Below are 22132 nucleotides of genomic sequence, written 5' to 3'. Positions count from 1 at the left end.
CACCACTACCAGAAATCCCATCTTCAAATGGGAAAGAGTGGATAAAAGAACCATTCAAAAATCTGAGGTGGGCTGGAAAGATGGCTCAGTGGTTAAGAGCACTGACTGCTCTTCCAAAGGTCCTGAGTTCAAATCCCAGCACCCACATGGTGGCTCACAACCATCTGTAACAAGATCTAACTCCCTTTTCTGGAGTGTCTGAAGACAGCTACAGTGTACTTACATATAATACATGAATAGGTCTTTTAAAAAAAATCTGAGGAGATGTTGGCTGAGGTGGTACATCATGCTTTTAGTCCCAGCACTAAGGAGGCAGAGGCAGGTGAATCTCTGTTTTGAGGGCAACCCCCCCAAAAAAACAAACAAACAAACAAACAACAAGAAAATAAACCATTTGTTATGGTTTGTATATGCTCAGCCCAGGGAGTGGCACTATTGGAAGGTTTGGCCCTGTTGGAGTAGGTGTGTGGGTGTGGGCTTTGAGACCCTCCTCATTCTAGCTGCCTTAGAAGTCAGTCTTCCACCAGCTGCCTTCAGATGAAGATGCAGCTCTCTCAGCTTCTCCTGTACCATGTCTGCCTGGATGCTGCCATGCTCCTTCCTTGATGATACTGGGCTGAACCTCTGAACCTGTCAGCCTGCCCCAATTAAATGATGTCCTTTATAAGGGTTGCCTTGGTCATGGTGTCTTCTAGGAAATGTTTTCTGAGAGCATAAAGAAGCTGAGTTCCAGAGATAGCCAAGGCACTTGGTAATGTGTAAGAGTCACCCAGGTGGTACTGGTTTTGAAGACACGAAGGGGTCATGAAGAACAGCTGAGGCTTGGCACTGTGACAGGCCATGGAAGGCCATTGGTGAAGGTGCAGCCTCAGTTGTATTTGGTGGCCCAGGACTGAAGGAGTCATGCAAAGGAGTTGAGGCTTGGCACCATGAAGACAGCCTGTGAGGGGCTATTGGTTGAGGCCTGGTTGCAGAGGAAGACCCCAGCGTGTTGGAGATGCCAGTACCACAGGATGATCACCATGAATGGCAGTGGCAGTGGAGTGGATCAACCCGAGCTTAGAGTGCTACAGAGGGCAGAGCTGGAGAAGTGAGGCCAGCCTTTTGGAGGAGCCCGGAAGATCATGTGTGGATCCCAGACACTGAAACAAGAAGCTATAACACTGAAGTTGCTTTGGAGACCCCAAGATGTTCGATATGCCAGAGCCATGGGCTATCTGCTGAGAAAAGCTGCTAATGGAGTAAAACCAGCCTAGGAAAGAGAAGTTTGTTGTAGCCAACAAAGATAAAAAAGAAGTTGGAGATCTGAAGACTGCTTTGACATCAGACATGGAGATGCAGAGTTTGGAGTCTGCCCAGCTGATTTCAGTTAAGTGATTGGATGAATCTAAGAAGAGGCTTTGAACTTTGGACCTTTAACATTACCGAGGCTGCTATAGACTATGGGGATTTGGAAGCTGGACTAAATGTACTTTTTTATTATGCTGTGGGTAGGTTTGGCCTCCATGGACTCCTGTGTTTGAACAAGCTTATGGGGACCAGGGAGTGGAATGTAGTGGTTTGTATATGCTTGACCCAGGAAGTGGCACTCTTAGAAGGTGTGGCCCTGTTGGAGTAGGTGTATCACTGTGGGTGTGGGCTTTAACACCCTCATTCTAGCTGCCTGGAAGTCAGTCTTCCACCAGCAGCCTTCAGGTGAAGGATATAGAACTCTCAGCTCCTCCTGCACCGTGCCTGCCTGGATGCTGCCATGCTCCTGCCTTGATGATACTGAACTGAACCTCTGAACCTGTAAGCCTGCCCCAATTAAATGTTGTCTTTATAAGAGTTGCCTTGGAGCCGGGCGTGGTGGCGCACGCCTTTAATCCCAGCACTTGGGAGGCAGAGGCAGCCGGATTTCTGAGTTCAAGGCCAGCCTGGTCTACAAAGTGAGTTCCAGGACAGCCAGGGCTATACAGAGAAACCCTGCCTCGAAAAACCAAAAAAAAAAAAAAAAAAAGAGTTGCCTTGGTGTCTGTTTACAGGAGTAAAAACCTAAGACGCCCTTTAATTGGGACTTGTTTAGTCTCAGAGGTTAAGTCCATTATCACTATGATGGTACAAAGGCAGACACAGTGCTGGAGCTCTACATCTGGACCCTCAGGCAGTAAAAAGAGAGACACTGGGCCTGGCATGGGCTTTTGAAACCTTAAAACCTACCCCCAGTGATACACTTGCTCCAACAAGGCCACACGTCCGACTCCTTTTTAAGTACTGGTTCTTAAAAAGTTCTTAGTGACTAAACCTTCAAATATATGAGCCTAAGGAGGACATTCTTTTTTTTGGTTTTTCGAGACAGGGTTTTTCTGTATAGCCCTGGCTGTCCTGGAACTCACTTTGTAGACCAGGCTGGCCTCGAACTCAGAAATCCGCCTGCCTCTGCCTCCCGAGTGCTGGGATTAAAGGCGTGCGCCACCACGCCCGGCTAAGGAGGACATTCTTGTTCAAATCACCGCAGGTCTGCGGAGTGGAGGCTGAGAAAGCCAAGGACTCGGTTAAACACAAAGCTGTTGTCCCCTGTGAAAATTAGACAGAGGCAAATCCCCCATGACCATCACAAGTGCTCAGGATATAGAGGCAGTGCCGCCTCTGTTCTCCACCCCCAAACACACACACACACACACACACACACACACACACACACAAACTGAGGCAGCATCTCACATGGCCCCAGCTTGCATCAAGCGCTCTGTGCAGCTGAGGGTGTCCTGGAAGTCCTTGTCTTCCTGTTCCACTCTCAAGTGCTGGGATTACAGGTGCACAGCACTATGCCTAGCTTCCTGATTCTCTCCTTCTCCTGGCCCTTGCTAAGCTCTTTTGTCTGCAGCAGTGTAGTTCCTGGCCCTGTACAGATTTCCAGGAGCACCACGGGCAAGCAGAAGCATCAGGGAGTGGTGGCAGCTGCTTTGTGCCCCGTGTTTCCTCCATTGACCGTGAGGTGAGGACTCCACCTCAGCACCTGCGCTCTACTCAGTCCTGTGACGACTGTAACCTTGCTGCTTCCTGCTCTCTATGCCTGATTCACTTCTCCCTGCACACACACACACACACACACACACACACAGAGTACCAGGAGCACTGGCACTGGGGTGACTCCATTGTATCAGTGCCTGAATGCATAAGCTCCCATTGTTTCAAATCACAGTCATAGTTGACACTTACCCACTGTTCATGATGCCCGACACCAGTTGATTCCTATCGGTAGCAGGGGCTGACATGCTCTTTTGCCAGACAGACAGAAGCCCAGATGAGTCAGGTAGTTCTATCAGGATTAACAAGGGCATAGCAGAGCCATGGGTGGCTCTGGGGCCTGGGTTTTATTCATGATGAGGTTGAGAACACGCAGACCTCAGGTAGTGGAGAAAAGGCCAGCTGCTGCTGTCACCTGATAAAGCTGAAGACTTGAGACTTATCTCAACACACATACACACAGCTCAGGGGCTGGGGACAGTCCTTTTTTAAATAACAAGTCCGAGTGGAAGATAGGTGTTCATCTTTCCTGGGATTTTTGGCAGGAACGGATGAAGTTTCCAGAGGTTGCTCTGGCTAAGGACAGTGAGCATTATGCTAATCTAAAGGAAGACGTCACAGATCCAAACAGGGATGTTTGCTGGCTTCTGGTTGTATTGTGCCGGATCCCTTCTCCATGCTCTGGCTGCCAGCATTCCTGAGTGACTTTCCCAGGACCCTGAGACAACAGTGTGTTCCCAGATGCCTTGGTATGTAATTTAATCAGCACAAAGAAAGCTGCGCTTGGAGTGGTGGTGCAAACCTGTAATCCCAGCACTGGGGAGACAGAGGCAGATATAAGTTCTAGGCCAACCTACATTACACACAGGGGAGCTCCATCTAAAAAATGAAAAAAAAAAAATTGAGGAAGATCAGGGGAAAAGGAGAGGGGAGGGGAGTGTCTTGGGAGAGCTGAGCCTGGTGTCATAGTTAGGGTTTTGCTGCTGTGAACAGACACCATGACCAAGGCAACTCTTATAAAGGACATCATTTAATTGGGGCTGGCTTACAGGTTCAGAGGTTCAGCCCAGTATCAAGGTGGGAACATGGCAGCATCCTGACAGGCATGGTGTAGGAGGAGCTGAGAGTTCTACATCTTCATCTGAAGGCAGCTAGGTTGAGGGTATTTAAGCCCATCCCCACAGTGACACATCTACTCCAACAAGGCCACACCTCTTAATAGTGCCATTCCCTGGGCCAAGCATATACAAACCAACACACCTGGACACCTTTAAACCGCTCAGCAGTTCCACTCGAGGGTTAGAAAGGACAGTTGGGTTCTAGCGGACTGTTTCTGTCCCAGTGCCTGAGGAGCCGGCCAGGCTTTGCTCAGACCTCTGCTGCTCTGGAGGCAGCATGTGTGAGACCCAAACCCAGTGTGGCATCACATTCCTTTAGGTAACTGCCCTACACCCTGGGGCACAGTCCATTGGGCTTCGTGGCATCAGGACCTTCTGAGAGATTGGCAGGGCCTCCAGCCAACCCAGCCAGTTTCTGCCCTGGGCATTTCAATTTCAAGCTCGAGCAATGACAGTACATGGCAGTCTTTACCTGTGTAAACCACAGGGAGTGGGATGCAGGTCCACAGGGAGTGGGATGCAGGTCCACAGGGAGTGGGATGCAGGACCACAGGGAGTGGGATGCAGGTCCACAGGGAGTGGGATGCAGGTCCACAGGGAGTGGGATGCAGGTCCACAGGGAGTGGGATGCAGGTCCACAGGGAGTGGGATGCAGGACCACAGGGAGTGGGATGCAGGTCCCAGGTGGGTCAAGTTTTCCTGTGGCAGGGATGCTCAGATCTATGGGACAAGGGACAGCCTGGCTAGGCGGCTGACGGCCTTGAGTGTCATCCCCGGCTCACATAGCCACATCTTCCCACTCTGTACACCTCAGTCCGTTATCAGTCTGTCTGATGTGGCCTCCTACAGCTGTGCAGGTTGCCCACCGTGCAAGTTTTCCTGGTTGCACTGGCAAGCTAGGAACTGAATGTAAACTATTCATGAGCCCAGGCTGGCACTGGGAAGTCTTGGGGGTTTGTTCATTTTGTCTTTTGTAATTCATACTGATGAAGGCAGGTGTTCCTCTAGATAATTGGCAACCCCTTCTCAGAAACCTTTCTCTTCCTCCTTGACTCCCTCTTTCAATGCCTCCTCCTGTAGGAAGGCTGCTTGGTCACTTGCAGATGGACCCAGCTAGCCCTGCCCCGAGCTTCCATGCTCTGCCCATTCCTTTAGCCACGGAGGACTACACCAGCTCTGCCTCGGCTCTGCTCTGTCCCCTCTGGACTCGAAAGTCAGTGACTCACAAATGGCTCAGCCAGGAACTGGGTGAAGAGTGCTTTATTCTCACTGCTGGACCGAGGCGAGGCGACACCCAGGACCCTGGCAGCAGCAGGTAGTCCCTCCCAGCCCAGCCTTTCCTTTTGGCATGGCAGCTGCAGGCCACTTTGGGAGACAGGGTGACAGCCCTCACCCGGGGGAGCAGCAATGGGCAGTAGTAGCAGCAGCAGGTCATGGTGGGGTTGGGAGTGTTAGTCTGGCCAGCTAGTGCTCATCCCTCTGGCCGGTGTCTGATGAGGACAGGGACCTGGGGACACTGAAGAAGCTCAGTCGGCAGTAAAGACACGACTGGAAATGTCATCAAGGAGCCAGTCGATGCCAGGCAGCAGGTCTTCCCCTGTGACGGCACTGCAGCCCTGGATGCGCCAGTGGTGGCTGCGGATGGAGTCCAGCTCCAGGGCCTGGGGACAGAAAGGACCAGTGGAACCTGGGGACAGAAAGGACTGGTGTCCTTTCCAGTCACCCAGTGGGTGGCTCTGAAGCTACATACTAGTGCCACCGTCAGTGACATAAAACCAGCATGGGCTGCTGAGTGTGTGATAGGACCAGGCATTTTGCAGGGACCACAGAAATAATTCCATCTCTTGCAAAGGCATCCTGATCCAGAGGCTCTACAACCCCCCCCCCCCCCCGATCACACAGCAGGGTAAAAGGTGACAGCGAGACTCTAAAGCCAGGTGTGGAGGGGTGCACCTACAATACAGTAGTGCACTGGGGAAGGGGGGCAAGAGGGATCAAACCTGTATCAAACAATCAAAAATCAAGATTCTAAGCCTGCTGGAGTGACAGTTAAGATGCACCATGGCTCCCAGACTGGGTCCACATGACACACAATCCTGGCTTGTTTACCTACTATGTGACATTGGCAGTCTCCCTAACTTGCCTGCTGCACCCTCTGTAAGGTGACAGATCCTCCCTCATGAGATCATTGTACAGTGGTCAAGAAGGAAACCTGTGAACCCACACGGGGACCACGGCAATGGGAAGAGTCCTTGCAGTCTGGCTGGAGAATCCTGTGAAATGACCTAGTTACAGGTCTGCCTTCTCCCAGACTGTGGGGCATTTTACGTTATTAATCATCAAACCCCAGGATCCCCTCCTAGGTCTTGCCACACAGCAGGAGCTAATAATGGCGTTTAATGCCAATTATTAGCCAAGCATACAGGCGCATTCTTGAAATTCCAGGCAGGAGGGCTGCTGCTGAGTTTGAAACCAGCCTGGGCTACATAGTGTGTTCTAGGACAGCCTAGGCTATAGAAACTCGGATCAAAAATAAACAATTAAGATGGGTCTGGGGTGTAGCTCAGTTAGCAGTGCTTGCCTGGCACGCACAGCTATGGGAGCAATCACCAGCACTGCAGCACGGCCATGGTGGTGCACACCTGTAATCCCAAGTGCTTCAGAGGTGGAGGCAGGGGGATGAGTAAGTAGTTCAAAGCCATCCACAGCTTCTTAGTAAGTGTGAAAGCTGCTAGGGCTACCAAAACCCAGTTTCAAAAAGCCAAGAAACAGTAAAATTAAAAAGAATCAAGTCCTAAAGACGCAGTAGGCCTGCAGCAGGGCCTGACTCACCTCCTGAATAGCATTACAGGACAGTGCTCCAGGCAGGTCCTGCTTGTTGGCAAAGATGAGGAGGGTTGCTCCAGCCAGGCGCTGGGGAAAGAGAAGATGGGTGGGGGTGGGGGAGCTTTAGCATACGGCTTGATCCCTTCTAAACAAGCCACGAGGTTGGTGGTCAGCACACAGGGTCAGGAACAGAGCTCCAGGTTGTTGAGGCCCAGAAGGGTTAGGCAGTGGACAGGGCTATGATGCTATCACAGTGGGCATCTCTCTCTTCCAAGCCTCTGTTTTCTCTTCTGTAGTCATCTCCAAGCCCTCTGTAACTCTGGCCATGTGCAGAAAACGTAAGTGTGCTGGAGGCTGCCATGGGGACTCTGGGATATAACCACCTGCCCCCTCCCAGTTCACAGAATCCTTAAATTTTACTTCCAGCAGACTGCCGCATTGGTGTCTCTCTACTTATTCCCCTTGGTGTGTTTGTCTTTGGAACCTCTCCTTGTGCAAAGAGAAGTCTAGCTTCTGAGCCTAGACCTGCTGGGCCCTGACTCAGCAGTGACCTGTCTAGACCTTTTCAATACTTGGCTGGGGGTGGGGGCTGAAGTCATACCAGTGGCATGTATCTCTGTGAGCCTACAGTCCCATGCATCCCTGTGATTCCCACACAGCCATTAGCAACTCCCTCTTACCCTCTCAAAAGAGCCCTGGCCTTCCTCTAACTGAAATGTGGTACCATGATCCAACTTCTGGGACAGACAGAGCACATTAATGGAGAAATAGCAGCATCCAAATAAAACTAGCAGCTTAAGAAAATTCCTGAGCATGGCTTAATGGTGCCCAACTATAATCCTAGCACTCAGGAGCCTAAGGCAGGAAGAGAGAGAGAGTTTGGAGCTAGCCTGGACTACATAGGGAAACCTGATGTCAAACACCCACCCCAACCCTGCTGCCAAACAAACCCAAAACAAAAAACAAAACAACAAACAAAAGTCCTGCCAAGATAAGTAAGAAGCCAATAATGAAGGAGTGTGGTGGTATACACCTGGAATGCTGTGTGGCACACACATCATTTGGCAAGTAGAGGCAGGTAGATCAGGAGTGCAAGAACAGTGTCTGCCAGTTGAGGCCAGCCTGAGATACAGAGTAAAACTGTTGTCAACAAGACAAGTCTTTTGGTCCAGACAAGAAATGGCAAGGTTAGCCTAATCATTACTTTAGGAATGTGGAAGTTAAGGCTCAGAGCGGTTATGTGTCTTCCTGAACCCACACAAGGTTCGATTCCTGTGCAAGCTTCACTGCCTCCCTGAGCTTGGCTAGTGCCCTAGCCTTGCAGTAGCCCCTGCAACAATGAGACCGAGACTCAGTGGCGAATCAGTAAAGGCAGAGATGTGCATCCAGGTCTCAGCCTGGGGCCCAGTGAGAGAACGGACCCACTCCCTCCCCAAGTGCCCCAGTAAATCCTGGCACTTGTGGCGGGTGTCTGGCCTAGCTGCAGATGGAAGCCTGGGGCACACCTCCTCCACCAGTAGGCTCTGCAGCTCTCGCTGACAGTCCTGCATGCGCTGGCGGTCGGCGCTGTCCACCACCCAGATGAGGCCATCCGTGCTCTCAAAGTAGTTCCTCCAGTAGGAGCGCAGAGACTTCTGGCCGCCCACATCCCAGATGTTCAGCTTGAATCTGGGAAGGAAGGGGCGATGAAGGTCAGGCTGCTCCTGCCCTCCCAGCCTCCTCCCTGCCCCACAATGACCCTCGGTGACCCTCCTCACCCGCGGTGCTCCAGGGTCTTGATGTTGAAGCCCAGTGTCGGGGAGATGGTGTCCACGTCTTCTCCATTGAACTTCTTGAGGATGGTTGTTTTGCCAGCGTTGTCCAAGCCACTGAGGCACAAAGGCTAAGGAGAGGTCTCCGAGTTCTGCCGGAGGACAGGTCATCACACTACCACCCTCCTAGGGACTAGTATTTTCCTACGGTATGTAGAAGCAAGTTGAGCACGTGCCTGACCCATAACTGGCTTGAGATAAATGTAGAAGTATGAAAATGGAATTCTATCATGTTGGCCAACTCAAAATAACTTAATTTATGCATCAAATATTGAGTGCCTATTAAGTGCCAGGCCCCCTCAGCTGTTGGGGGACAAACTCATCACCCTTATGAAACTTAAACACTAGCAAAAGACTAAGTAATGGGGCTGGAGAGAGGGCTCAGCAGTAAAGAGCACATGCTGCTCTTATAGAAGACCTGGGTTCAGTTCCCAACATCCACCTGGTGGTTCACAACCAAATGCTGACCTCTGTGGGCACCAGCCACTCAACACAGTGTACAAAGTTCTCACACCCATAAATAAGTGTTAAAAAAAATTAAAGACTAAATAAAGCAGAAGAGAAGGTTGGGTACTTGAAACCAGTGAAGGACATTCCTGGAAGGAATGGCTTTCAACTTAAGATACCAGACAAGGCTCTGTGGGGTCTTGAGGCCCAAAACAGATGGGCCCAGCCTTCTGAAGGACCAAGTAAAGGGCAAGTATCTACAGGTGGCAACCACCTTCATCTGTCTCTGGAATGATCCACAGCCTCTGTTGCAGAGAACAAGCCAATAGGTGAGCTCAACCGCAGGTGAGACTGTGGGGCAGCCAAAGCCTGAGCGGAGGGGAGAAGGGACAGGCTCTACGTTTAGGACCTCTTCCTACTCACTTGACTCTGGCTCTTTGACTCCCACCTTTGAGAGGCACGGGGGAATACCTCCCACCTTCTGCAGCCCAACTCTCTCCTTGGAAAGCCAGCAGATTACCTTGTCAATCCAACACCATCCACTCTTCCATGCCTTCTCCTCTCATTACCAAACTCTCGCCTCACGCCTCTCGTGCTGCGCGCTGCAGCAGAACCTGTCTCCACCATCTGCTGAGTCAGCCACAGCTTCCTCTGGGGTGCATCCTGGGAGCAGGTGTTATACTCCACTGCACCAACCTCCATCTTCTGGCTTGTACTGTTTTGTTTTGTTTTGTTTTGCCTGGAACTCTATGTAATGCAAACTGGCCTCAAACTTGTAGAAGTTCTCCAGCCTCTGCCTCTTGAGTGCCAGAACTACAGGCACCTAACACCATGTTGGACTTTTCCTGCATTTTGTTTTTTTTTTTTTTGAGACAAGGTCTATGTAGCCTTGGCTGGCCTGGAACTTGCTCTGTAGACCAGGTTGGTCTCAAGCCAGTAGATTCACCTGCCTTTGCCTTCTGAACGCTGGCATTAGAGGTGTTTGGCACCATGCTCGTTTTTTGTTTGCTTAGAATATTTTGAGTTGTTGCCTACACGAGGACCTCAGGACTGAAGTTACACAAGGCTGTGAAGCACCAAGTGGGTACTGGGCACTGAACCCCTGTTCCCTGGTTCTTCACCACTGCACCCGTTTTACTTAGCCTCTTGCTTTTCTATAGGCCTACTGTTATCAGACTGGCTCCTGATGCTTCCCGAAGCCTCACCTTGCCAGGTAGGTCTCCGAAGACCTCCTTACTGCTCTCCACTGGCCGGGTGGCCCATCTTCTGCTCTGCTCTGGGCACTGCTGCTCTTTCCTTGATCCTCTCCCAGACCCCATCCCGTTACCCCTCATCTGACTTCACACAAGTGTCTACACCTGGGTCTCCGCACTCCCCAGCTGGGCCATCCCATGATCATTTCTAGGCTGATGGCTGCTACCTACCTGCCCAACAGTCAGGGTTGCTGTCTTCCCAGGGACATGCGTCTCTCATCTCAGCAAGTGGCTCCTGGTCCTTCTGAGTACGCTGGCCAGAGACCAGTTCATGCATGGCTTCATCTCCCTCATAGTCTCCTCCCATTCAGCAGCAAGTCCTACGAGCGCCACAGTCATAATACTCTCCTACTACCACCATGGTCTAAGCCACCATCCTGTGCTCCCTTCATAGTCCAGCTGCCTAAATGGCCCCAGCCCATGGGCTCTCCCTCTCTCCAGCTCTTTCCTCCTCAACCTTTCTTGAACATGCCTGTCTTATCCTCCCCCCAGGGCCTTCGCACTTGCAGGTCCTCTGCTTACGTTTTCCCAGCTCTCTCTACCTCCTTGTGGACTCTATTCTTCTCTACCCACACTACACATCTTACTTGCTTTATCACTGTTTTCTCCCCTTGCATCACAGAATATCTGAAATGAAGCCCTTTTCGCTTCCCTGTTTTACCGCATTCCCTAACATAGGTGCTTGGAGGTCATCTAATGAGTGTCTTTCTCAGAATTGTCTAAAACAGGCACGAGTGGTAAAGTTGTACGTGCACATTAATCTTCCTTTTCTCCCTCTGCTACTTTGTGGATCGCAGATGCCTAGGTGGCCTGGCACAGTGCAAGACGCAAGACGGGTGATGCAGGTGCAAGTTAAAGCGATGAAAGGTAGGTGGTGGCCTTAAGTGACAGCGGGACCTGTGGCCAACCGGGTCCACGCCTACTCGCAGGGGCCTAGGCGGTCCCCGAGACCCTGGGATTCCGACCCTAAGGGAAGCGCCAAGGCCTACACCCGTGGATGAAGGGGAGGGGGTCAGCGCCAGGGAGGAGCAGGGCCCACGCTCGGGCCAGCGTGACGTCCGAGTCACCACCACTGCGTCGCGCTTCGCAGTGATACTGGAGTCCCAAGTCTAGGCCGGGCCTTGAGACCACCGGGCTGCCTTCTGCACGCCACCCCCCACCCCGCAGAGTGGTACGGCCCGCCCCGACCCCGCGCCGAGCAGTGGTAGCGCCGCGTGCGTGACGCACCACCGGCAATGGGTACCCACGGCGGCCGCGCCCCCACGCCCGGCTCCGCCCACCCGGCGGGCCCCGCTACCCTCGCGACCGCTCTAGCGCTCGGAGGATACAGCATGAGCAGCCGCAGCTCTCGCTCTTTCTGCTTCATCTTCTTCAGAATGGTCAGAAGCCCCATGATCCCGTAGCCCCCTCCCGGCCGCCGTTTCTTCTAGTCCCGGGACCCCGCTCCCGTCTCCTATTGGCCAGCCTGGCGCTTGGTGCCGCCCTCGTTGTCACGTGACCCCAGGAGTGCAGGGCGTCGCCCCCTAGAGGCGCCGCGGCGACTTTGAAGCCTGCTGCGTTAACCCTTGTCGGGAGGGCCGAGGGTTGGTGGACCAGGGAGAAGTCCCTAAGCCTTCCGACTCCGGGCCTGGGTCGGGTACCAGACAGAGGCTGCCTTTCTCGAGCAGTATCTCGTCTGGGTAGGGAGTAGCCGCGAAGAGATTCTGAGCTAGGAGTCCGAACCTGGTTCCACAAAGAGCTGACGAATCATCCGGGGACTGTAATACGGTTTCCACCAGTGCATCTTGTGACTTCCATTATTCACATTTACCAATGACGGAAAACGGTTGGTACTGGTCCGGGACTCTGTCGGAAATGGCTCTGTGCATTCAGTTGAGGATGATGACTCCCCCTAGGGGCCATTTCTAAATGTGCGGACAGTATGGCCTCCTTGGCTTGTTTAGAGCTCCAAGCTCCCCGCAATGCAGTGACCAGACCGGCACAAAGGATTGAGTGCTGTCTAGGACCCTATCAGGTTGAGACGCTCTATCCCAACTGTTAGGATAAAACTGGCAGGGCAGAGCCAGTCTCAAAAAAATGGCTAAAGATAAAAGATAAAGATAAAAAAATCTGAAGCCCACCTGGTGCTTAGCCTCATGGCTGCTGGCATGTACTAGCTGTACAATCAGATTATCTTCACTATATGACTTTGACCAAGAGTTCTTTTTTAAAAAAATATTTTTCTTTGCTGGTTGTGTTGGCACGTATCTTTAATTCCTTCCAATGCCTGGGTGGCATAGACAAGTGGATCTCTGTGAGTTTGAGGGCAGCCTGGTCTGTATATATATATTGAGGACAGAAAGGGCTACACATCTGAGACCCTGTCTCAAAACAATCATTGTTGTATGTAAACTCTGTGTGTGTGTGTTTGCACATACCACTGGAGATCAGAGGGCAACTTTGTGGAGCTGATTCTCACACTTTTTTTTTTTTTAAGATTAATTTATATGTAAGTACACTGTAGCTGTCTTCAGACACCTCAGAAGAGGGCATCAGATCTCATTACAGGTGGTTGTGAGCCACTGGTGTGGTTGCTGAGATTTGAACTCAGGTTAAGAGCAGTCAGTGCTCTTAACCGCTGAGCCATCTCTCTAGCCCTGATTCTCACACTTTTATGTGGGTTCCAGGCAGGGAATTTAGCATCAGACTTTCTCAGCAAGTGTTTTGGTTTTTTTTTTTGTTTTGTTTTGTTTTGTTTTTTTAATTGGTGAGACTTCTCACTGGCCCAAAGAGTTAGTTTCTTTTTTTGTTGTTGTTTTTGTTTTTTCCGAGACAGGGGTTGGTTTTCTCTGTGTAGGTTTTTCTCTCTTTCTTTCTGGCTGTCCTGGAACTCACTCTGTAGACCAGGCTGGCCTCGAACTCAGAAACCCGCCTGCCTCTGCCTCCCAAGTGCTGGGATTAAAGGCGTGTGCCACCACTACTGGGCAAAGCTAGGGTTCTATTTAATTGTAACCATATATGTGTTCTTGAATGTGTGCACATATGCGTGTTTGTGCATGCATGCGTGCATGTGTGTGCGTGTGTGGGTTCCTCCACAAGGAAAATTGTAGTGAGACTTTTTGTTTTTTTAAAAAAACATAGAAGTCTTATGGGAATATGGTTTTGTTTTACTCCGGGATATGGGGCTGCTTCACAGCAGGTGATTGTGATTTGTCTCAGGCTCCAGCAGGGCATGGTTTTGCCAGCTGTAACTAGTTTCTGCATGTGTGTGATGTTTGGAATTCTGGATACTTTTCAGAGGTGTATAAACTGCCCAAAAGTGGGTTGTTAGTTGTTATTGGCAGGTTGCACAAAGAGACAACAACAACAACAATAAATTAGATATTGTGATGCCAAAGATCAAACTTGCCCCAAGGAACTCAACATCTCTAATCAGCAGGAAATAATCTATAACAAATCAGCAGGAAATAATCTATAACATTGTCTTCTTTCCTACCTCTGATTTTAATTTGGGATTTCTTTCTCTCTCCTTCCTATCCCATTTTATCTCCTACCTAGTGTTAAGGGATTGAAAAGGTGGAAAAAGAACGGTGGAAGAAAAAAGAACCCACGAAGTAGCCAAAGTCTGGCTACAAAAATAAATAAATAGGGGCCTGGAGAGATGGCTCAGCGATTAAGAGCACTGACTGCTCTTCCAGAGGTCCTGAGTTCAATTCTCAGCAACCACATGGTGGCTCACAACCATCTATAATAAGATCTGATGTCCTCTTCTGGTGTGTCTGAAGACAGCTACAGTGTACTCACATAAATAATAAAAATACATCTTTAAAATAAATGTGTTGATTTTTTTAAAAAAATGTGTTCTTTTGAGATAGAGTACTGGGACTTAAGGTGTGTGCCACCACTGCCTAGCTAAATGTAATAGTCTGGTGTAGCTGTGGTGGGTTGAATATTCTTAGCTCAGGCAGTGACACTATTAGGAAATGCGACCTTGTTAGAGGAAGAGTGTCATTGTCGGGGTGGACTTTGAGATCCTCCTCTAGATGCCTGAAAGTCAGTCCTCTCTTTGTCACCTTTGGAATGAGATGTAGAACTCTCAGCTCCTCTAGTACCATGCCTGCCTGGATGCTGCCATGCTTCTCGCCATCATGATAATGGACTGAACCTCAGAACTTGCAAGTCAGTTGTCCTTTATACGAGTTGTCTTGATCATGGTGTCTCTTCACAGCAAAGGAAACCCTAAGTCAGCAGCTCTTCACTCTCTGAGTAGCTGAGGATGGACCTTGAGGCCGGATCCTGACTCCTCCTCCACAGTGCTGGGATTGGAGGCATACTCTACCACATCCCAGTTGGCTATAAGAATTTCAAAACACAAAACAAATCAATCTAACCAATCTCCACAGCTGTGAGAGCTGCCTTCTTCCAGAGGAGGACTCCTTAAGTGGGCTGTGACGTACGGCTGAGTTCCTGAGGCCCTGTGCAGAGGGTTCAGTTGACCCAAGGAAGGAAACAACTGAGCTTGGCTTTTGCTGGATCCCATGCCTGGTGCCTGCTAAGGCTGGAAGGTGGCTTGATCTGGGACTGTAGGGCTAGCAGAGAGACAGAGACGCCTCCCAAAACTATAAATGGGTAAAGCAAGTGTCCCCTTCCAAAGAGCTGCTCCTCTCCCGTCACCTTCGAAGGCAGTAGTGAATATAACCAACTTTTTTTTCTGGAACAGAAATGAAAACTACTAGGACCCAGGGACCCTTGCTTAAGTGAAAATTGCTAATCGTTAAGCATTAGAAGTCCATTGAAATATTTGTACCATTTTTTATATCTAAACATTTTAAAGGTGACTTTAGATACATTTTCTATTTCATTCTTCTTAGCGCTGTAATGCTGTCTACAGCATTACATACCACCTTGAACGTGTGATCTCTTCTGGACTTGGAAGCTAAGCAGAGTCGGGTCTGGTTAGTCCTTGGATGGGAGAACTAGGAGGACAGGTTTGCACAGTGCTGGAGTTCATAGACTAAGGCCTCTGCTCAGCCACCAGCACCTAAGTCAGTACTAAGTAAGGGATGAAGAGAAAGGAAGGAGAGCCTGCTTTTCTCTCGGGTACCACGTGATGCTAGTGTTACTTTCTGGGTCACATGCCCATAACAGAGGCACCGACCATCACATGGTGGCAGCATACTCAAAGATTTTGTCCTGTTAAATAGTAAAGAAGGTAGAATGTGCAGCCTGACTATTGAGACGGTCACTATGTACAGACCAGTCCTGTCCTGGTCGGCTTGAAGACTCTCACCCTTCATCTCCCAAGTCTCCAGTGTCCGAGGGTGAACCCTGTTCCCAGGATTTGTAACTGACTGTTGAGTGGGTGTGTGCACCATGCAGGACTCTGTCGAGGACTCAGAAGACATGTCAGAGCACCCAAGCATCTTCATTCCAGCCTCAGCCCAGCTGCCTCTTGTGGGCGGCACAAGCAGCATCTCATCCGACTTGCAGGTGATATGAGGAGTGATTGATTACTGGCCCTCAGCAGGGCACTGGCAGGCGTGTGCCAGCCTCAGGCCTTGCCAGAGCCTGAGAAGTTAGGAAATACTTGAAACTCAGCATTGCTGGCAGCCATCTCTGCACCTACTGCATCTGTTGCCATAGTTCCCTTAAGAACAAGACTGTAAACTGGGCAGTGGTGGCACACGCCTTTAATCCCAGCATTTGGAAGGAAGAGGCAGGAGGATTTCTGAGTTCAAGGCCAGCCTGGTCTACAGAGTGAGCTCCAGGACAGCTAGGGCTACACAGAGAAACCCTATCTTGAAAAACCAAAAAAACAAAACAAAACAAAACAAAAAACACAAAAAACAAAAAACAAGACTCTAGAGGGACAGTATCTCCCAAATCTGTAATCCTAGCACTCAGGAGGCAGAGACAGGAGAATTGACACTACTTTGAGGTCCAGCCCAGCTTGGGCTCAGGAGTGAGACCCTGTTTCAGAACAGAGCATGCTGGGCATGGATGGTAATCTGCACCTTTGTGCACCTTTGGCACTTGAGAGGCAGAGCCTCAGTTGCTTATTCCCAAGGACGGGCTGGTGACTGAGAGTGGGAACAGCTGTGAGTATCCAGGTGTCCCTCATCGCTGGGCCTCACTTGGCAAAGCTGAAAGGCAGAGGCAGATTTGGTCTCCCCCCACTTGGCCACTGTTTACCTGGAGAGCTGAGGCAGCTCCTGCTGGCTGCTCTCTCTGCTCCTGTTTCTTCCGGACAGGATCTTGTATGTAGCCTAGGCTGTCTATGAACTTACGGCCACCCCATCCTCTTGCTTCAGCCTCCTTAGTGCCAGGATTCCAGGTCTGCCCACCGTGGCTGGCTCTACAGGGTCCTTATGCCCTTCTCAGTTTGTGTCTCCAGAGCTGCCCTGTGTGTCTCTTAGAGCTTGTGTGTTTGGCCCCTTAGATCTCTTGTACTGCTCCCTGCACAGTGATCCCACCTGGGCCTAGAGTTCAAGGCCTCCTCTGCCTGCCACCCAGCGCCTCTCCTTTCTCCTTTCTGTCTTTCTTTGCTCAAATGTCCAGTGTCTTAAAATATATGTTTTTGTGCAGACATTGGTTGGGACTTTAGCTCAGTGATCGAGTGCTTGTGTGGCATGCATGAGGCCTGGGGGAGTCTCCAGCACCACAGCCACTCAGGATCTTAATCATAATAGGTGGGAATGGTGGCATGAGCCTGACATTCTAGTAGTTGGGAAATTCAGTCAGGAGAATCAAGAGTTCAAGGTCTAGGCTGCAGGAGACCAGTCTTATCCAAAGCACTGCCCCCACCACCCTGAAACGCACCACGACTCCATTACAGTCTTGTCTTTTGAAGTTGGTTGTGGTGGCCCATGCCTGGAATCCCAGCCCTGGAGAGGAAGAGGCAGGTGGATCTCCATCCTATTTGAAGGACCTGTTTGTTATAAGTGAGGGTTTGAACCTTGAATCTCCATATCTAAGAGTTACCCTGGACAGAAGTAAACAAGAGGGAAAGGAGGAACAGTCTATGTCCACTCCAGTGGAGTCCAGCACAGCTGCCGGAGTGAAGCCTCAGCCTTCTGTGACTGGGGACCAGGTGGTTGACCTCGGGAGCAGAGTCCGGTTGGGGTTGATATGTAGGAAGGGGAATTGTCTTGAGGTGGGGGTGGGTGAATCCAGTGAGGGAGGCCCTCAAGCCTAGCAGCTGTGGGGTCACAAGAATTACCTTGAAGGTGTCCTGCCATTTAGGGGGAAGTGGTGAGGGGTGATGGTCCAGGGAGAAGAACCTGATCTCCAAGGTTGACTGGGGACAGATGGGACTTGGCACGTGGCTGGGGTGGTGAGGTCCGATAGGAGGGTGGAGACGACAGGATAGTGTAGTGAGTCCGATAGGAGGGTGGAGATGACAGGATAGCGTAGTGAGTAGGTGACTGGGAAGAAGCAAGGATTTGGGTAAAAGGCTGTCGTCTGTACAAGAACTTAAACGGTGAGATGGAAAGATGTAGCCTAAAACAAGCCGCGGGCAGGAACTTCACCCAATTGCAGTGAAGTTCTTGTGACAGTTTGACAAGGGTGGTTTTTTTTTTTTCTTGTTCCCCTTCCCTTTCTCCATCTTGCTCCACCCTTGCTCGCTCCAGTCCATGGTTTATTATTATTATTATTATTATTATTATTAATTTGTTGTCACAGATGGTTGTGAGCCACCATGTGGTTTCTGGAATTGGAACTCATGACCTTCAGAAGGGCAGTCAGTTGCTCTTAACCGCTGAGCCATCTCTCCAGCTCATCCGGACAGGATGGTTTTTAACGAGCTGTTCATTTGTCCTATCTTTCCCGAGGACTGGGGTTTGTATGGGATATGAAAATGCCAAGGGATGTTGAGGGCTTTTGATAGGGTTTGGGAAATATGGGAGGTGAATTCAGTACCATTGTTTGACTAGAGGGAGGTGGGGATTCCAAAAATGAGGAATGAGCTCCTGGAGGCGATCAGAGACTGTCTGAGCCCTTTTGTTGGAACTGGGCAATGCCTCCACCCATCCTGAGAAAGTGTCTATCAAGATCAGAAGATACCTAATGCGTTTGACTGTGGGCATGTGGATAAAGTCAAGTTGCCAGTCAGTCTTGGGAGAGAGCCTCTGGCCTGGTGGGTAGGAAAAGGGGAGTTGCGATATCTAGAGTGGGGGATGGGGGGTCTGACATCTGACAGATTTTTACAAGAGGCAGAAATAGCACTTAAGAAATGCAGATCCAGGGCTGGGCATGGTGGTGCACGCCTTTAATCCCAGCACTCGGGAGGCAGAGGCAGGTGGATTTCTGAGTTCGAGGCCAGCCTGGTCTACAAAGTGAGTTCCAGGACAGCCAGGGCTATACAGAGAAACCCTGTCTCGAAAAACAAACAAACAAAAAAAAAAAAAAAAAAAAAAAAAAAAAGAAATGCAGATCCACTTTTGGGATAGCATTGGAAATGTAATTGAGGAAAATATGTAATAAAAAAATATTAAAAAAAAAAAAGAAATGCAGATTCGCTGGGCTGCAGGCTGGCCTTAACAAAGTGAAACAAGGCCTGGCCTTTAGGATAAAAGAGCTGGTGTAGATAGGACAGAATTTGTTGAGTATCAGGGGTAACAGTGGGGATATGGGTTGTAGTGTGAGAATGTCCTGTGGTGGGTGAGACAGGACTGGGCCTCCAGTGGCCACAGCTCTAGCAGCCTCATTGACTAGATTATTTCCCTTAGGTATGACAGAATTGTCAGTCGTGGGGGGACTGGCAGTGGGACAGTTCCAATCGGCATGGGGAGGTGGGAGACTTCGCATGACCATAGTCTGGTCTGTGTTGGCTATTGATCCTCGGTTTGTTGTAAGTAACCCGCCCTCTTTCCAGATGGCAGCATGGGACAAGAGGATATGAAAGCCGGGCGTGGTGGCACACGCCTTTAATCCCAGCACTCGGGAGGCAGAGGCAGGCGGATTTCTGAGTTCGAGGCCAGCCTGGTCTACAAAGTGAGTTCCAGGACAGCCAGGGCTATCAGAGAAACCCTGTCTCGAAAAAACCAAAAAAAAAAAAAAAAAAAGAGGATACGAAAGCATATTTGGAGTCTGTGTAGATGTGTAGGATTGTGCTTGTGCCAATTGGAGGGCACGGGTGAGAGCTATTAGTTCATTCTGCTGAACTAGTGATGTGGGAAGGAGGACCTGAGCCTCAAGCAGCTCAGTATCTGATACTATGGCATAGGCAGCTTTTCAGGCGTCCTCATGTAAGCAGGTATAGATGACCAGAGGCAGTGCGCCCTCCTGTGTGTGCGAGGAACAGAGCAGTAGTTTCTCTGAGGTTTCAGTGCAACAGTGAGATGGCGAGTTGACCCCATCTGTGCTCAGTCAACGGGGTTTGCAAGAGAGAGAGAGAGTGGGGACTGAGGGGCAAAAGACACAAAGAATGAAGACAGTCTGTCTGCTCAAGGATCAAATCTCATTTATTGAAAGATAACTATGGGTATATGTGCACTTACTGAGGAGTGCAGCTGGAGACACTTAACCACAGAGCAAGGATGTGTAGGAGAAAACCAAGATGTTATCAGAGTGTGTTCAGCTGTGGTGGGCTTCTTGCAAAAACATCATGCTAGGAAAACAAGTCTCTTGTCAGAGTGGAAAAGACCACCTGTAAGTAAACAGCCCGAGATGGCTGCAGAGATGATAGCGGCTTTCTGCTAAGCGACGTCTCCCAAGCCGGGCGGTGGTGGTGCACGCCTTTAATCCCAGCACTCTGGAGGCAGAGGCAGGTGGATTTCTGAGTTCGAGGCCAGCCTGGTCTACAAAGTGAGTTCCAGGACAGCCAGGGCTATAAAGAGAAACCCTGTCTCAAAAAACAAAAAACAAACAAACAAAAAAAGAGACCTCTTCCAACAGGGAGTGGTCTGTGTTTGGTCAGGAAGGAGATTTGAGATGTTGAGAGGTGGGCACAATTGGAAAGTAAGTGTGGAGTCATCTTCCAGTGCCCCCTGGAGAGAAAGAGCCCTGGCGGGAGGTAGAATTTGTAAGTTACGAGCTGGGACAGGTTCTGAGAGAAGATAGTGGTAGGTGACCCAGAAGTTAGTGTTTTGGGTTCACAAAAGAGGAGCTCAGCAGCTGCTACAGCAATGGGCAGGGCGCCCTTGCCTGGGTGGTCAGGTGTACGTCCTTTGACAGCTATGCCATGGTGCAAAGGAGGTCCCAGTTGGTGGCCTAGAAGCCCGAGGGCATATCCCTCTTTATCTTTTACAAATCGGGAGAAGGGACAGGTCGGGTCTGGGAGGCCTTTTGGAGTTTCTGGAAAGGGTTAGTCATAGGTGTGAGGAGGGGTTCATGTAAGGGGCGAAGGGCTGCTTCATCTCGTGGGCAGGCGAAGAGGGAAAAGGAAAGGATCTAAGAGTGTAAGAAGCCAGCTGTTCCTAGGAGTGAGAACATCTCTTTGGTAGAAGGGACTGCATTAGGTGTTTTGGGGTTGGGGGGGGATTTATTTATTTATTTATTTATTTAATTTACATGAGTACACTGTAGCTGTGGTCAGACACACCAGAAAACCACATCAGATCCAATTACAGGTGGTTGTGGTCACCATGTGGTTCCTGGGATTTGAACTCAGGACCTCTGGAAAAGCAGTCAGTGTTCTTAACTGCTGAGCCATCTCTTCAGCCCCACATGAGATGTTTTCTATCTGAGGTACTGACTTTGTGGGTTGGAGTAATTGTTAGTCCCAAGTAGGTGACCTGAGAAGTGGACAACTGGACCTTAGATGATGAGACTCTATAGCCCCAGCTGGACAAGAAATTTAGAAAAGCAGAGGTGTCACTTTGGCTGATCTGTAGGGATGGACTGCGGCCGAGAATGTCATCTACATACTGTATGATCTACATACTGTATGAGTTTGGATTTGGGGAGAGATAGAGTAGATCAGAGACCAGGGCCTGGCTAAATATGTGTGTGAGCTGTCCCAGAACCCCTGAGGTAGGACAGTACAAGTGAGTTGGGTAGAGAAGTGTGTGTCAGGGTCAGTCAAGGTGAAAGCAAAAATGTTTTGTGACTGGGTGTCAAGGGAGATGGAAAAGAAGGCATTCTTGAGATCCAGGACTGAGAAATGGGAAGTCCTGAGGGGACAGTGGAAAGGAGTGTGTAAGGAGTGTTAAGCCATGACAGGGTTGAGGGCGACCACTGCAGAACTGAGGAGCCAGAGATCTTGGACCAGACAGTAGGTACCATTGGGCTTCTTTTTTTTTTTTTTAAAGATTTATTTATTTATTATATGTAAGTACACTGTAGTTGTCTTCAGACACTCCAGAAGAGGGAGTCAGATCTCGTTATGGATGGTTGTGAGCCACCATGTGGTTGCTGGGATTTGAACTCCGGACCTTCGGAAGAGCAGTCGGGTGCTCTTACCCACTGAGCCATCTCACCAGCCCACCATTGGGCTTCTTGACTGCAAGTATAGGGATCTTAAAGGGGGAAGATGTGGGGCAAAGTAGAAGTGGGGTCCTCCTAAGAGTCTGGTAAAGGAAGTGACACGTTAGAACCAGTGTGTGGGAGGAGAAAGGGGGTTGCTGGTGAGTCGGGTCAGGTGAATAAGGGGGAGCAAAGGAAATAGAGGCTCCTCCTTTGGCTAGAGGATCCTTCCTAATAAGGGGATGGGACAGGTTGGCACTACCAGGAAAGAATGAGTGAGGGG

The 22132-nt window shown here is 50.1% G+C and overlaps 2 protein-coding genes across 4 annotated transcripts in view; one reads left to right on the top strand and one right to left on the bottom strand.

The window, feature by feature from the left end:
- The window catches only part of Fau (FAU ubiquitin like and ribosomal protein S30 fusion), a 106004-nt gene that overhangs the window by 73339 nt on the left and 10533 nt on the right, over positions 1–22132 (top strand). The gene's annotated exons all lie outside the window — the stretch shown is intronic.
- Arl2 (ARF like GTPase 2) lies at positions 5350–12310 on the bottom strand. Of its 2 annotated transcripts, none has more exons than XM_085834002.1 (5): positions 11793–12310; positions 8711–8821; positions 8459–8621; positions 6960–7040; positions 5350–5814 (listed from the first exon to the last, which is right to left on the bottom strand). In XM_085834002.1, the coding sequence occupies exons 1-5, from the start codon at positions 11855–11857 to the stop codon at positions 5599–5601; spliced, it is 636 nt and encodes a 211-aa protein (XP_085690128.1). In that variant the 5' UTR covers positions 11858–12310; the 3' UTR covers positions 5350–5598. The 2 variants fall into 2 exon arrangements, with proteins under 2 accessions (XP_085690128.1, XP_021007310.1); XM_021151651.3 differs by having other exon boundaries at positions 5351–5788.

This window comes from Mus caroli, unplaced genomic scaffold, assembly GCF_978045245.1.
Source record: "Mus caroli unplaced genomic scaffold, Mus_caroli_1 scaffold_20, whole genome shotgun sequence".
Classification (NCBI taxonomy): Eukaryota; Metazoa; Chordata; class Mammalia; order Rodentia; family Muridae; genus Mus; species Mus caroli.
The sequence above is the reverse complement of the archived record's forward strand: the minus strand, read 5'-3'. Positions and strand labels throughout refer to the sequence as shown.